Consider the following 13,396-nt stretch of genomic DNA (forward strand, 5'->3'; position numbering starts at 1 on the left):
AAAAAAAAAAAAGGTACCATTCAGTTATCCTGTAGAATGTCCCCTATCTGATATTTTTCTTGTGATTAGACTGAGATATTAAGTGCCCTTCTCGTCAGGTCACACCAAGGGTTACATGATATCTACATGATATCACTGGCAATATACAGCTTCATCATTTTGTTAAGGTAGTGTTTGCCAGGCTTCTTTGCTATAAAGTTACTGTGTTTCCCATTTGCTACTCTAGTCTTTGGCAATAAGTCACTAAATCTAGGGCACCCTCAGGATGAGAAATAAACTTCATTTCCTATAGGGAGAAGTATCTACATATATATTATTTGAAATTGTTATATAAGAAAGATTTGTTGTCCAGCTGCCGTGGCTCATGTCTGTAATCCCAGCACTTTGGGAGGCAGAGACCTGTGGATTGCTTGAGCCCAGGCTTAAGCCTGGGCAACATGGCGAAACCCGGTCTCTACCAACAAAATACAAAAATAATTAGCTGGGCATGGTGGCACGTGCCTGTAGTCCCACTAGGGAAGCTTAGGTGGGAGGATCGCTTGAGCCTGGGAGGTTAAGGATTCTGTGAGCCATGATCATGCCACTGCATTCCAGACTTGGTGACAGAGTGCTACCCTGTCTAAAATTATATATATATAATATGAGAAAAACGAGATTTGTCTCTTCTCTATGAATCATTTATATTCGTATGGACTCATGTAAAACCGTGATCTAAAACCTGTGTTCTTTTTGCTACACCAGGCAAGAAATGACAAAGACCTATACCAAGGCATTGGTTTCAGGGAAATTTATTTCTGATTTCATTGATTTTTTTAAGAGGTGAATTTGATAAGACTAGGTGATTTTGGATATGACCAAGTGATGGAGAAGGGAGTGTTTTAAAATGACACTCAGCTTTTGGGTTGAATGGCCAGATATAAAATTTTGGTTTGAAACTACTTACTAACAAGTATGAAGATTGCTTCTATTTAGCCTATGTGTTGTTGGCCCAGCTTTACTGAGTACCCTATTCTGAGTCAAAGAAGACAGTTGTTCTTTCTGATTGAAGCACCAGGGCCCTCTAGTGGACAGCCCTCTGGGTTCCCTTTCTCATCTGAAGGACTCAATATTTTTGTTCGGCTTTGGGTTTTTTCCATTAGTTCATTTGCAGAGCAGAGATGCTTGATTCTATTTTCTGTCTAATGGTAAGTCCTTCCCATTTCAGAGTTATCAATTCACCCCCATCTGTGACCTCCTCATGTTCAATAAGAGGACAGTTACCCAGTCACAATCAGTCCCATGCACTAGTACTCTAAACCAGAGGGTACTTGATCGTTATTTTTTAACAGATGTATCCCCCTCTTCCATCTGGCACCATATTAATATGAATTCTTTGTTTCAGAGCCATCATCAACCACTTTAACCCCAAAATTGAGTCCTACGCTGCTGTGAATCACATATCCCAACTGTCAGAGGAGCAGGTAAGCCACTACTTTCCCCAGATGACCTAGTTGGTGGCTAGGATCAAGCAGTTGCCTTCTCTCTGATGGCAGGGGGTTTCTGTGACTGAGTTTTTGTGGGGGTGTCCAGGGCCAGACTACTGAGAGGAATTAGTGTGGGATTGGTTGATAATACTTTTAATAGAGTGATACTATCTGCCTTTGTGCCATCTGAAGGGTTTGTTAATTATATAGAAGATATGTAGGTGAAAATCTAGTGAATTATTGTTTTAGAATGAGTGTGATAAGGCATTTCTTTTTTTAAAATTTTAGGCAGAGAGTCGTTTTGATTTTTGAAAATAAGAAATGAGAACTTAGAAATGGGTGAAACTGCCGATTGGAAAAACCCTGAGTTCAGCTTAATTTGAAGCTATTTGGCTCATTAAAACATGAGCCCTCATTGGGACAGCTTTTCCTTAGTAATTGAGTTCTCTTTGCCTTGATCAGTTATTTCTGAGGAGGTTTTTCTGTGGTATGAACTAAGTTGGAGATGCAGATAGCCTTGTGTCTTTGTTTTCCTTAAATCTGGCCTGATTTCCCCTTCTCCCAGAGCGTCTGCACTCAGCTCTGCATTATATAAAAGTACAGATGAGGCATTAGCGTGGCATGGGATTGAACTTGATGTGTCAAAATGAGACTCTCGAGTCCTTTTTTTAAAAGCACAAAATAAGACATCCTATTCATATGGTTCCCTTTCCTTTTCACCCTACTCCCAAATTGGAGGGGCCAGGGTATAGACTCCAAGCCAGTAGGAAGACCACATGTGCCCTGTTCTCCCTTTTTGCCAGTGCATCTTTGTAACCCTTGTTTGAGCTTCTTGCTGGCACAGCCAGTCAGCTAGCTATGATTTGACCATGTGTTTCAATGTTCGTCAAAGCTATTTAGTTCTCCCAGCAAAGCACCAAGCAAGCCTTTTTCCTAACAGTCAAGCTTCTCAGTATTCCCACTGGTGGCTCTTTTCTCAGCCAGATGGATAGGACTCTATTAGTCTGTCAGTTGTTCCCTTTGACATATTTGTTCTCTTTTGTGAGGCCAGCTGTGAGAATCCATCCTCACATTTAAAACTGCTTTTATAAATGGCCTTTATTTCCTTTTTTCTTCTCTGCCTGTGGAGCTATCCTGAGTCCTGTTCTTTGATGCTGTGCTGTCTGTGAGGTGCTTTGTGATGCTACCATTTTCTTGTTGGACTGGTTCACATTAATTTTGCTATATCATTTTTATGCAAAATAATTCAACATCTTGAGTTTTATGCAGTAAGAGAAGGGGTGACTTCCCTACCACAGTGAACTCTGGTTAGTCTAAAAGCTGTTTTTTTTTTAAAAAAAAAAAAAAGAGGAAGAGACGTTTGCTGTGTCAGCCACGTGCAGTATTCATCCCCCAGCAGCTTGGGAAGGTCAAGCTGAAATCTTTCTCCAGCAGTAGCTGCCACAGACCAATAATAAAAATCCTTTCTGGCACACAAGGCAGTCTGTGAAAGGATGATTAGCAAGCACGTGTCCTCGGCCTCCTCCAACTTCTTCCAAAGTTAAATGAAATGATGAAAGTGCCTCTCAAAAAGAGTGCACAGGCCAGAGATGAAGCGATGTCAGTGGAGAGGGATTTCATAGGAGAATGGGGAAGGGATAGCAAAATTGATTTACTTGGTCAATATATAATTGTATACCAGCTGGGTGCAGTGGCTCACACCTGTAATCCCAGCACTTTGGGAGGCTGAGGTGGCAGATTGCTTGAGCCCAGGAATTCAAGACCACCCTGTACCACTTGGTGAAGCTGTCTCTACAAAAACAAAAACAAAAAACAAAAGAGAGAAAAATTAGCCAGACGTGGTGGTGCGCACCTGTAGTCCCAACGACTTGGGAGGCTGAGGTGGGAGCTGAGTGAACCCAGGGAGGTTGAGGCTGCAGTAAGCTGTGATCATGCCACTGCACTCCAGCCTGGGTGACAGTGAGACCCTGTCTCAAAATAATAATAATGATAATAATTATCTTTTGTTGTTGTTGTTGTTGTTGAGACGGAGTCTCGCTCTGTCGCCCAGACTGGAGTGCAGTGGTGCGATCTCGGCTCACTACAAGCTCCACCTCCTGGGTTCACGCCATTCTCCTGCCTCAGCCTCCCGAGTAGCTGGGACTACAGGCGCCTACCACCACACCTGGCTAATTGTTGTATTTTTAGTAGAGACGGGGTTTCACCGTGTTAGCCAGGATGGTCTCGATCTCCTGACCTTGTGATCCGCCCACCTCGGCCTCCCAAAGTGCTGGGATTACAGGCGTGAGCCACCGTGCCCGGCCAATTATCATTATTATTATATATCTTCTATAAGTTGTGGTGCTAAGGTAAGTGGGGATCAGTGGTGAATAATCTTATTCATTGCTCTCATTGAGTCTTTGTGTACTCATTACCTCTTTTAACAGTCCTTTTCACTTGGTGGTTTGGAGGAGGGTGATACTATTCTGGGACCTTCTTGAGAGCCACCCTCAAAATAGTTGTTGCTTCTCTTCCCTAACTGACTTTGAAGGGTGCTAAATGACAGCATTACAGTACACTTGGTTTATTCTCAGCACTATCAGATTAGATGTATTTGACTGCCTCGTTAATCTCTAGCATGTGTTGGAGCACTTCTCTCCCTTCACTTATGAGCATTAATGTGAATGTCACTTAATGTTAACAGTATTCATGGCCTCTCAAAGAGCTAGTTTTATGGATTGCAGTAGGGCCCTGCAGTTGTTGACAGCAGACTGAATAGAGAAAAAAGTCAAGAACTTAATCCTCAATAGATTCTAAAGTACTGCTAAAATAAAACCTAAAGACCATGGATAGGTGTTAAATGAAATTTATAGCATTCAGTAAGTTAGCAGAGAAGAAAGGGCTCTTTGCTATGTCTGCCTGCCCAGCCTGCGATTTTCTTCTGGCAAAGAGATTTGTGAATTCTTGAATTCTGACAACCCCAGACACATTCTAGCCTCTGTATGAGGCATTTCAAGGTGATACTTGTCAATTCATTATTGCATATTAAACAGAGCCCAGCCTTTCACGTTGGGGTTTCTTTTCAGACATCCAGAAGGTAAATGACATTTTTCTGTTGTCATTGGCTTCATCATTCATGATAAACTTTTTAATCAGTTAATACCCTCAGTGTGACTGAAGGATCATTCTTTTTTGTTTGTTTTTGAGATGGAGTCTCACTGTGTCACGCAGACTGGAGTGCAGTGGCACGATCTTGGCTCACTGCAGCCTCTGTCTCCTGGGTTCAAGTGATTCTCCTGCCTCAGCCTCCCAGGTAGCTGGGATTACAGGTGCATGCCACCACACCCAGCTGATTTTTGTTTAAGTAGGGTTTCGCCATGTTTGCCAGGCTGGTCTCAAACTCCTGACCTCAAATGAGCCACCTGTTTTAGCCTCCCAAAGTGCTGGCATTACAGGTGTGAGCCACTGCACCCGGCCTGTATGCATTTTTATGGTATATATGCAGGTGTTGTATTTGTTTGGGGTTAATTGTGAAGCTTGTTCATTTTTACCTCTTTTTTTAAATATGTGATAGAATATACATAACATTTACCACTTTAACGCCCCCCCCCTTTTTTTTTGAGGTGGAGTCTTGCCCTTGTCACCCAGGCTGGAGTGCAATGGCGTGATCTCAGCTCACTGCAACCTCTGCCTCTCGGGTTCAAGCAATTCTCCTGCGTCAGCCTCTATAGTAGCTGGGATTACAGGTGCCCACCACCACGCTCAGCTAATTTCTTGTACTTTTTAGTGAAGATGGGGTTTCACCATGTTGGCCAGGTTGGTCTCAAACTCCTGACCTCAGGTGATCCACCCGCCTCGGGCTCCCAAAGTGCTGGAATTATAGGCGTGAACCACTGTGCCCGGCCCATTTTAACCCTTTTTAAATGTACAGTTCAGTGGCATTAAATACATTCACATTGTTGTGCAACCATCTCTGCTGTTCTTCTCTCCAGGGCTTTTTCATCATTCCATACTGAAACTCTATATCCATTAAACAGTTACTCCCCATTTCCCCTACCCTGAGTCCCTGATAACCACTGTTGTACTCTGTCTCTATGAATTTGACTATTCTAGGTACTTTAATGGAATCATACAGTATTTGGACTTCTGTGACTAGCTTATTTCACTTAGCATCATGTATTCAAGATTCATCCATATTCTACCATGTGCCACAATTTTGTTCCTTTTTAAGGCTGAATAATATTCCATTGCATGTATATACATTTTGTTTATTCATCCATTGGTGGACATTTGGGTTGTCTCCACCTTTCAGCTATTATGAATAATGTTGCTTTTGAACACTGGCATACAACTATGTGTTGGAGTCCCTGCTTTCAATTCTTTTGTGTGTATACTCAGACGTGGAATTGCTGGATCACAGGATAATTCTATGTTTAACATTTTGAGGAACTGCCAGAATGTTTCTCAGATTGGCTGTACCATTTTACATCCAATTTCTCCATATCCTTGCCAATACTTGTTTTCTGTTTTTTTTTTTTTTTTTTTTTTTTTAATAGCCAGCCTAATGGGTATGACGTGGTATCTCATTGTAGTTTCAGTTTGCATTTACCTAATGATATATTGAGCATCTCTTCATGTACATATTAGCCATTTGTATATCATCTTTGGAGAAATGTCTTTTTAAGTCCTTTGCACATTTTTAAATTGGGGAATTTTTTTTGTTGTTGTTAACTGTTAGGAATTCTTTATATATTCTGGATGTTAATTCCTCCTTAGATATCTGATCTCCAAATACTCTATTCCATTCTGTGGTTTGTCTTTTTACTCTATTGTTAGTGTCCTTTACACATAAGACTTTTAAAACTTTGGTGAAGTCCAGTTTGTCTGTTTGTTGTTGTTGTTGCCTGTGCTTTTGGTGTCAAATCCAAGAAATCCAAGAAGTCCAAGAAGTTATTGCCAAATCTAATGTTATGAAGCTTTTCCCCTATGTTTTCTTCTAAGAGTTTAGTTTTAGCTCTTATGTTTAGATATGTAATCTATTTTGAGTTAATTTTTATATATGGCATTAGGTAAGGGCATTTTGACCTCTTTTTGTATTTAACATATCTTTATGAATAAAGATTATGGAGAAGATACAACTTGCTTTTCTAAGAGCTATGAAACTACTCATAGTTTATTCCCTACTGGATTTGGCTTGTTTCTAGGACACCTTTCAAAATTGTCCTTCAGGCCCCTTGTCCCCTGCTCAACTGAGATTTAGTTCCTTTCTCTCTCCAGTGTGGCTTCTTAGTAAGCATGCATCCTTACCTGATAGAATCATTTGATATGTCCAGGAAAATTGATCATCAAGGAATAAGGATTCCCAAAAAGATGAAACTAAGGGGTCAGACTGGAAGATTTAGAATGCAGTCTACTTTGATTCTTTCCATTCCTAAGGCTACTTTCTCTCTGCTTCCAGTTGTGTTCATCTCCTCTAGCTCTCTTCTCTTTTAAAGAGGACTACAAATAATGCACCCTGAGCACATCAGTCAGCCTTGTAAGCCTTCCGAAATTCTGGTCTTCAGCTTGTCCCTCGCTAGTGGCCTGCACCCTAATTTTCTTTTTTGTTTGCTTGGCGGGTGCGTGTGTGTGTGATCTCAATCTGTTGCCCAGACTGGAGTGCAGTGGCATGATCATAACTCACTACAGCCTCGACCTGCTGGGTTCAGGTGATCCTTCCATCTTATCCTCCTGAGTAACTAGGACCACAGGCGCATGCCACCATGCCTGGCTAATTTTTTAAATTTTTTGTAGAGATGGAGTCTCACTATGTTGTCCAGGCTAGTCTCGAACTGCTGGGCTCAGGCAATCCACCCACCTTTGCCTCCCAAAGTGCTGGGATTATAGGCGTGAGCACCAGGCTGCACTCTGATTTTCATTCCTCTAGGAGGATAGTTGTCATACAACTTGTGTTGCATAGATAAACCCTATGACCATTTTGTCTGTACTAAATAAATGTAGATTGCAGGTGTTTTAAGAGAAACTCTTACCTTCGGGCTAATTCTTGGGTTTGGATGCTTTGAGGATATCCTGTCTTGGTGAGGCAATGCTGCTACCTTCACAGAAGTATGCTGAAATGGAAGAGCTCTCCAGGGAGGTTCTTCTGCCTATCCTGTCCTATCTGACACTCTTAGATACTCCCTCTCCTCTATTCTTACTTTTATTTTATTATTTTTTTTTAGAGACAAGGTCTTGCTCTGTCACCCAGACTGGAGTGCATGGAGCGATCATTGCTTATCTCAAACTCTTAGGTTCAAGCGATCCTCCTGCCTTGGCCTCCTGAGTAGCTAAGACTACAGGAGCATGCTACCATGCCCCGCTAAATTTTTTTCAGTTTTGTGGAAAGAGGAGTCTCAATGTGTTGCCCAGGCTGGTCTCACACTCTTGGCCTTAAGTGATCCTCCCATCTTGTCCTCCCAAAGTGCTGGCATTATAGGTGTGAGCCACTGCACCCAGCCCTATTCCTGCTTTTCAAACTAGGAGAAAGACTTTGATATTATCAGCTGCGTCATATTAGAAATGCATCCACGTATGTGCTAGAGGTCTGCCATGTAGTTTCTTAGAATAATATTAATTCACAGGTGGTGCTTAACCTAAGGTCCAAGAATAAATAGGCTTTAAAGAGTTAGTACACACCCTGAAATTGTGTGTGAAATTATGCATATGTCCTTTTTAAAATTATTATTACTGAAGAGGGTTCATCTTTCCTAAGATCCTCAACCGGACTTTGACTTCCCTTTTACAACATTTTAAGAATCACTAGCTTAGCTACTTTGAAAAGTACCTCATACTAGGCCGGGCACGGTGGCTCATGCCTGTAATCCCAGCACTTTGGGTGGCCAAGGCGGGCAGATCACAAGGTCAGGAGTTTAAGATCAGCTGGCCATAGTGAAACCCTGTCTCTACTAAAAATACAAAAATTAGCTGGGCATGGTGGCATGTGCTTGTAATCTCAGCTACTCAGGAGGCTGAGGCAGAAGAATTGCTTGAACCCGAGAGGCAGAGATTGCAGTGAGCTGAGATCGTGCCACTGCACTCCAGCCTGGGCGACAGAGCAAGACTCCGTCTCAGTGGGGAGGGAAAAAAAAGTACCTCATACTTTTTTTGCTCCAAAGCCATCAGACCTTTGAAAATGCTCATTGAAGATCTTGAGCTCCTTTTAGGCTCTTCACCATTTGGGTTGGTTTACAAATGCTATGACGTGGTGATTTATATCTGCTCTAATTTCCTTATAGGCAAGAGAGGGCTTCATAGCAGACCTTTACAGAAGATTCTCTAGAGCCCTGAATATCTAGCAAACACAGTGGCAATTTAGGGTTCAAAGCAAAACCTTCTTTGAACACCTTATTCCTTAAGCTTTCAGTCACATTCATGACCAATTTTCTGCCTTTGAAATATCCCCCTGGAAAGCAAGGAAATTATTGGCCCTCTCTTGCTTTCTTCACCCTTCGTTCCGCTATCAGTATTTAGTGCCTGCTCTTTGCCTCGGAGTGTGCTAGGCATTTGAGGGATACAAAAGGGCTTTTGCTCTCAGAGGATGGAATAGTGCAAGAGATGGTTTAAAGCAACTTGTTATTGTTAGCCTACCAGTGGATCTGTTCTGTTAGGGAAAGATCTCTGCAGACGATCAGAAAAGTGGTCAGAAAAGGCCATATGGAGGAGAAAAGAACTGAATTTGGCCTTGAAAGAGGATGAGTAGGGACTGGATAAAATGAAGAGGCATAAATTGTAAAGTGTACTCAAAACCAGGATCTGAAAAGGATGGAAAGAATAGAAAATAGTTCTAGCAAGTCATGTCCTTGGGTCATAGAACACCCGGAGACTGGATGATTTAAAATACAAGTCAGTCATTTAATTGCAGCCTCCATCATCCCTATTGCACTGACTCTCATCCCTGTCCTAAGTGTACTGCCTTAGGTTCCATTCACAAGCATTTATTAGGGGCCTGGTATGAGCTAGCCTCAATGCTAGACATATGATGAGGCCTACTGGGTAAATCTATCTTTTTTTAAAATTGCAGTTAAAAAAACCCACATCTTTCAATACTTAACCATTTTAATTGTGTTAAGTGTATGGTATAGTACACTTAACAATATGTCCATTGTTGTGCCACAGATCTCGATAACTTTTTCATCTTGCAGAATTGAACAACTTCCCCCCAACCCTCAGCTGCCCTGGTAACCATCAGCCTGCTTACTATTTTTAAGAGTGGGCACACTTATCTTGAAGTTGGTGTTCTTTTCAACCAAGTGACCCATGAGCTTGCTAAAAACCTCTCTACGTGTAAATTTAGAAATTTTCTGGGAAGAGCAGAAAGGTGTTCTGCTGGTACCCGCATATGTCACAGGGCCATAGGATGGTGTAACCAGATTCCTAAGTTTAAGTCTCTGCTGTAACTAGGGCTTTGGATTTTGGATTCAGAGGAGACCTGTATAATGTTGTATAATATAAGACATATCTTCAAAAGTATTATGACAAAACAGGTTATTAATTTGTGGGAGTAGGTTAAAGAAAATTAAGGAAATAACATGCTTTATATCTGAATGAGTGAAGGTTATGTTAGAAGCTGCCAAATATTTTCTTATTTCCATCTATTGGTAATCTTGCTAAACCATTTTTGTTTTCTCCTGATCCTAAGAGTCATTACAAATGACTGCTGGCTCTTTAGAAATACAAATGGTGCCTAGCTTCATTTTCCCAGAGAGGATTGAAGCACTCATAAGAGGAGAACCCCAGTTTGTGGGGAACAACATTGTTAGGGGCCGTGGGTGGCATCCATTACATGAGAACATCCAGGAGAAGAACAGAAAGATCTTGGGGAAAGGGCCAGAGAACACAAAGACTTATGAGGAAAATGGAGCCTGATACTTCAGCTTGAGAGTCGTTGGTCCTTGGTGTACTAGTAAATGTTTAACAATTGCTTGGGGACTGGGGTTGTGAAGCTGTGAGTGGTGGGAGGGAGGCTGATTTGTAGTGTTCGGTGTGAATGCTCCCACCATGGCTACTAATGTGAAGCCAGCTGGCTCTCACCATTTTTGAAATTTAACAGTCAACTCACAAGCCTCTGTATGAGCCATCTCCAGCACACCACGGGTTGTTGAGGAAGACTGAGAGAAGGGGGTTGTAAAGCTGTGTGGCAGGGTTTTCTGAGCAGGAGGTGAATGTGACCCACTTTCCCCATGGAAGCCACCTAAGTAAAAGTTTTCCCCGGAGAAGCTTTGGATCTCAAATAGGGTAATTGAGGCCTCTCCAAGCAACCCACATTGAGAACTCCTGTGGTGTTTTCTCATCTTAGAACAGGACCTGAACCATCACACAAGGCAACCTTGGCAGAGACATGTGCTGGAGAGCTGAGATGTAAGACTCCCACAACAGCCATAACTCAGTTTTCTGTACTTGGCATCATGTTTTTCTACAACAGCCTGTATTGTAGTCTTTCACTGCCTCCCTATAAGCCATGAATGATGGTTGCTTTGCGAACTCTCAAGTGTGAGCATGTGACACCAGCGCTGGCCATCCGACCCCGCCTTCTTCGTTGCCTCTGTTTAGATTCTGGCATTTCAGTTGACCTGTTTGCAGAAAAATGTTTGATATGAGTTGTTCACCGGAGTCACTACTGCTGGAAAGATACGTCAGAAGTGGGGATGAGGTGGAGTTTTACAAGCTGCTTATCCTCAGTAATCATCTTTATGTTATATAGGGCATCTTGAGAAGGCCCACATGAGAGGGTCAGCTGAACAATGATGTGCTGCTAGGATGACCACTGTCTTCCCTGGACCAGGAGATAAGCTGCACTGCCAGAGGCCCTAGATAGGAGAGAATGTGTTTCAGATTTAAAATACATGCAAATAGATAAAAGGAAAGGAACAACTAGTAGTTTTTGAGCTGCACAGTTTTATATGGGTTATTTACTTAATTCTTATGTCCTAGATTGGGCATGGTGGTTCATGCCTGTAATCCCAGCACTTTTGAAGGCCGAGACGGGCAGATCAGCTGAAGCCAAGAATTTGATACCAACCTGGCCAGCATGGTGAAACCCTGTCTCTACTAAAAATACAAAAAAATTAGCAAGGCATGGTGGTGGGCACCTGTAATCCCAGCTACTCGGGAGGCTGAGGCAGGAGAATTGCTTGAACCCAGGAGGCAGAGGTTGCAGTGAGCCGAGATCACTCCGTTGCACTCCAGCCTGGACAACAAGAGTGAAACTCTGTCTTAAAAAAAAAAAAAAAATTCTTATGTAAATTATTTGGGGTAGATGTGGTTATCATTTTATAGATGAGGAAACTAAAGAAACCAAGTAATTTGTTCAGGGTCGCACAGCTATTAGTGGTAAAGCCATAAAGTGAACCTAGGTCTGTCTGACTCCAAAGCCTGAGCTTTTTCAGTTTTATCAGGCTGGGGCATATGTGACAACCTGAGTGTGTCAGATATTCTGAAGGAAAAAGTATAGGAAAGTGGAGAAAGAAGGAAGGAGAGTAAAGATAATGGCTTATTCCCGGGGGATGGCGGAAGGTCCTAGACGGGGAAGGTCCTAGACAGGGAAGGGCCCATTCAGTTGAGAACAAAAAGCACTAACGAGGGGTCTGGGGACTGTGCCTTCCAGTCAGGCAGAAATGTGTAAGTAGAAGATCCTGGCACAGTATGGTAACTTTATAAACGAGAGAAGAGACTCTTTATTCCAATCAAGTGTCTCAGAAAAGTCCCTATGAGAAATAAAGCTTCTTCTACACACTACAGGGAGATGATGACTGAATTTTTTTTTTTTTTTTAATTTTTAGAGACAAGATCTTGTTCTGTCATACAGGCTGGAGTGCAATGACACACTTATAGCTCACTGCAGGCTCCAACTCCTGGGTTAAGCTATCCTCCTGCCTCAGCCTCTCAAAATGCTGGGATTAACAGGCATGAGTCACCATACACAGCCAACTTTTTTTTTTCCTTTTCCTTTTTTTTTTCTTAGATATTCAGTTTCTCTCAGTCACCCAGGCTGGAGTGCAGTGATACGATTCTAGCTCACTGCAACCTCGAACTCATGGACTCAAGCAGTCCTCCTACCTCAGCCTCTCGAGTAGCTGGGACTACAGGCATGTGCTACCATGTCTGGCTATTTTTTTTTTTTTTTTGGTAGAGATGGGGTCTTACTTACTGTGTTGCCCAGGCTAAGCTGGTCTCAAACTTTTGGTTTCAACAATTATTTTGCTTTGCCCCCCAAAGCACTTGGAATACAGGCGTGAGCCACGATGCCCTACCTAAAATATTTTTACTTACTTATTTTAGTAGATAATATATGGTTCAGGATCTAAAAGGTAGCACAAGGAATATTTATTTATTTATGAAACAGAGTTTCACTCTGTTGCCCAGGCTAGAAGGCAGTGGCGCGATCTCTGCTCACTGCAACCTCTACCTCCTGGGTTCTAGCAATTCTCCTGCCTCAGCCTCCCGAGTAGTTGGAATTACAGGCACACTTACCACACCCAGCTAATATTTTGTATTTTTAGTAGAGACAGGGTTTTGTCATGTTGGCCAGGCTAGTCTCAAACTCCTGACCTCAGATGATCCATCTGCCTTGGCCTCCCAAAGTGCTGGGATTATAGGCATGAGCCACCACGCCCAGCCAGCACACTGAATTTTAATTGTTTTTAAAATAGTGATTCCATTTTGTTTATAGAAAAAAAAGACTAAAAATTAATGTCCCACAGCCAAGCTGGATGAATGCAGAGGTCACTGGCAGAGAAGAGCTCGGCTTATTACTCATCTCTATCACTGTCAGCATTTTCTCCAATTAGGTATGATTTTGAAATGACTGTCATATAAACTTCTGGTCTTAGGCAACTGTGAAGCTTCATTGGCAGTGCATAGAAGGAACAATGATGGAGGTAGTAGGAATCCTAGTAATTGTCAGCTTTAAAAAAAAA

General features: G+C 42.2%; 1 protein-coding gene across 1 annotated transcript in view; it reads left to right on the top strand.

Moving 5' to 3' along the window:
• Positions 1-13,396, top strand: part of LOC105507115 (chromosome unknown open reading frame, human C10orf76) — a 218,950-nt gene that overhangs the window by 170,912 nt on the left and 34,642 nt on the right. Inside the window, exon 24 of the mRNA XM_011935493.1 lies at positions 1,382-1,460. Coding sequence (XP_011790883.1) covers positions 1,382-1,460 — 79 coding nt within the window. The remainder of the gene's footprint in view (positions 1-1,381; positions 1,461-13,396) is intronic.

The sequence above is a fragment of the Colobus angolensis genome, unplaced genomic scaffold (assembly GCF_000951035.1).
Source record: "Colobus angolensis palliatus isolate OR3802 unplaced genomic scaffold, Cang.pa_1.0 Scaffold144, whole genome shotgun sequence".
NCBI lineage: Eukaryota > Metazoa > Chordata > Mammalia > Primates > Cercopithecidae > Colobus > Colobus angolensis.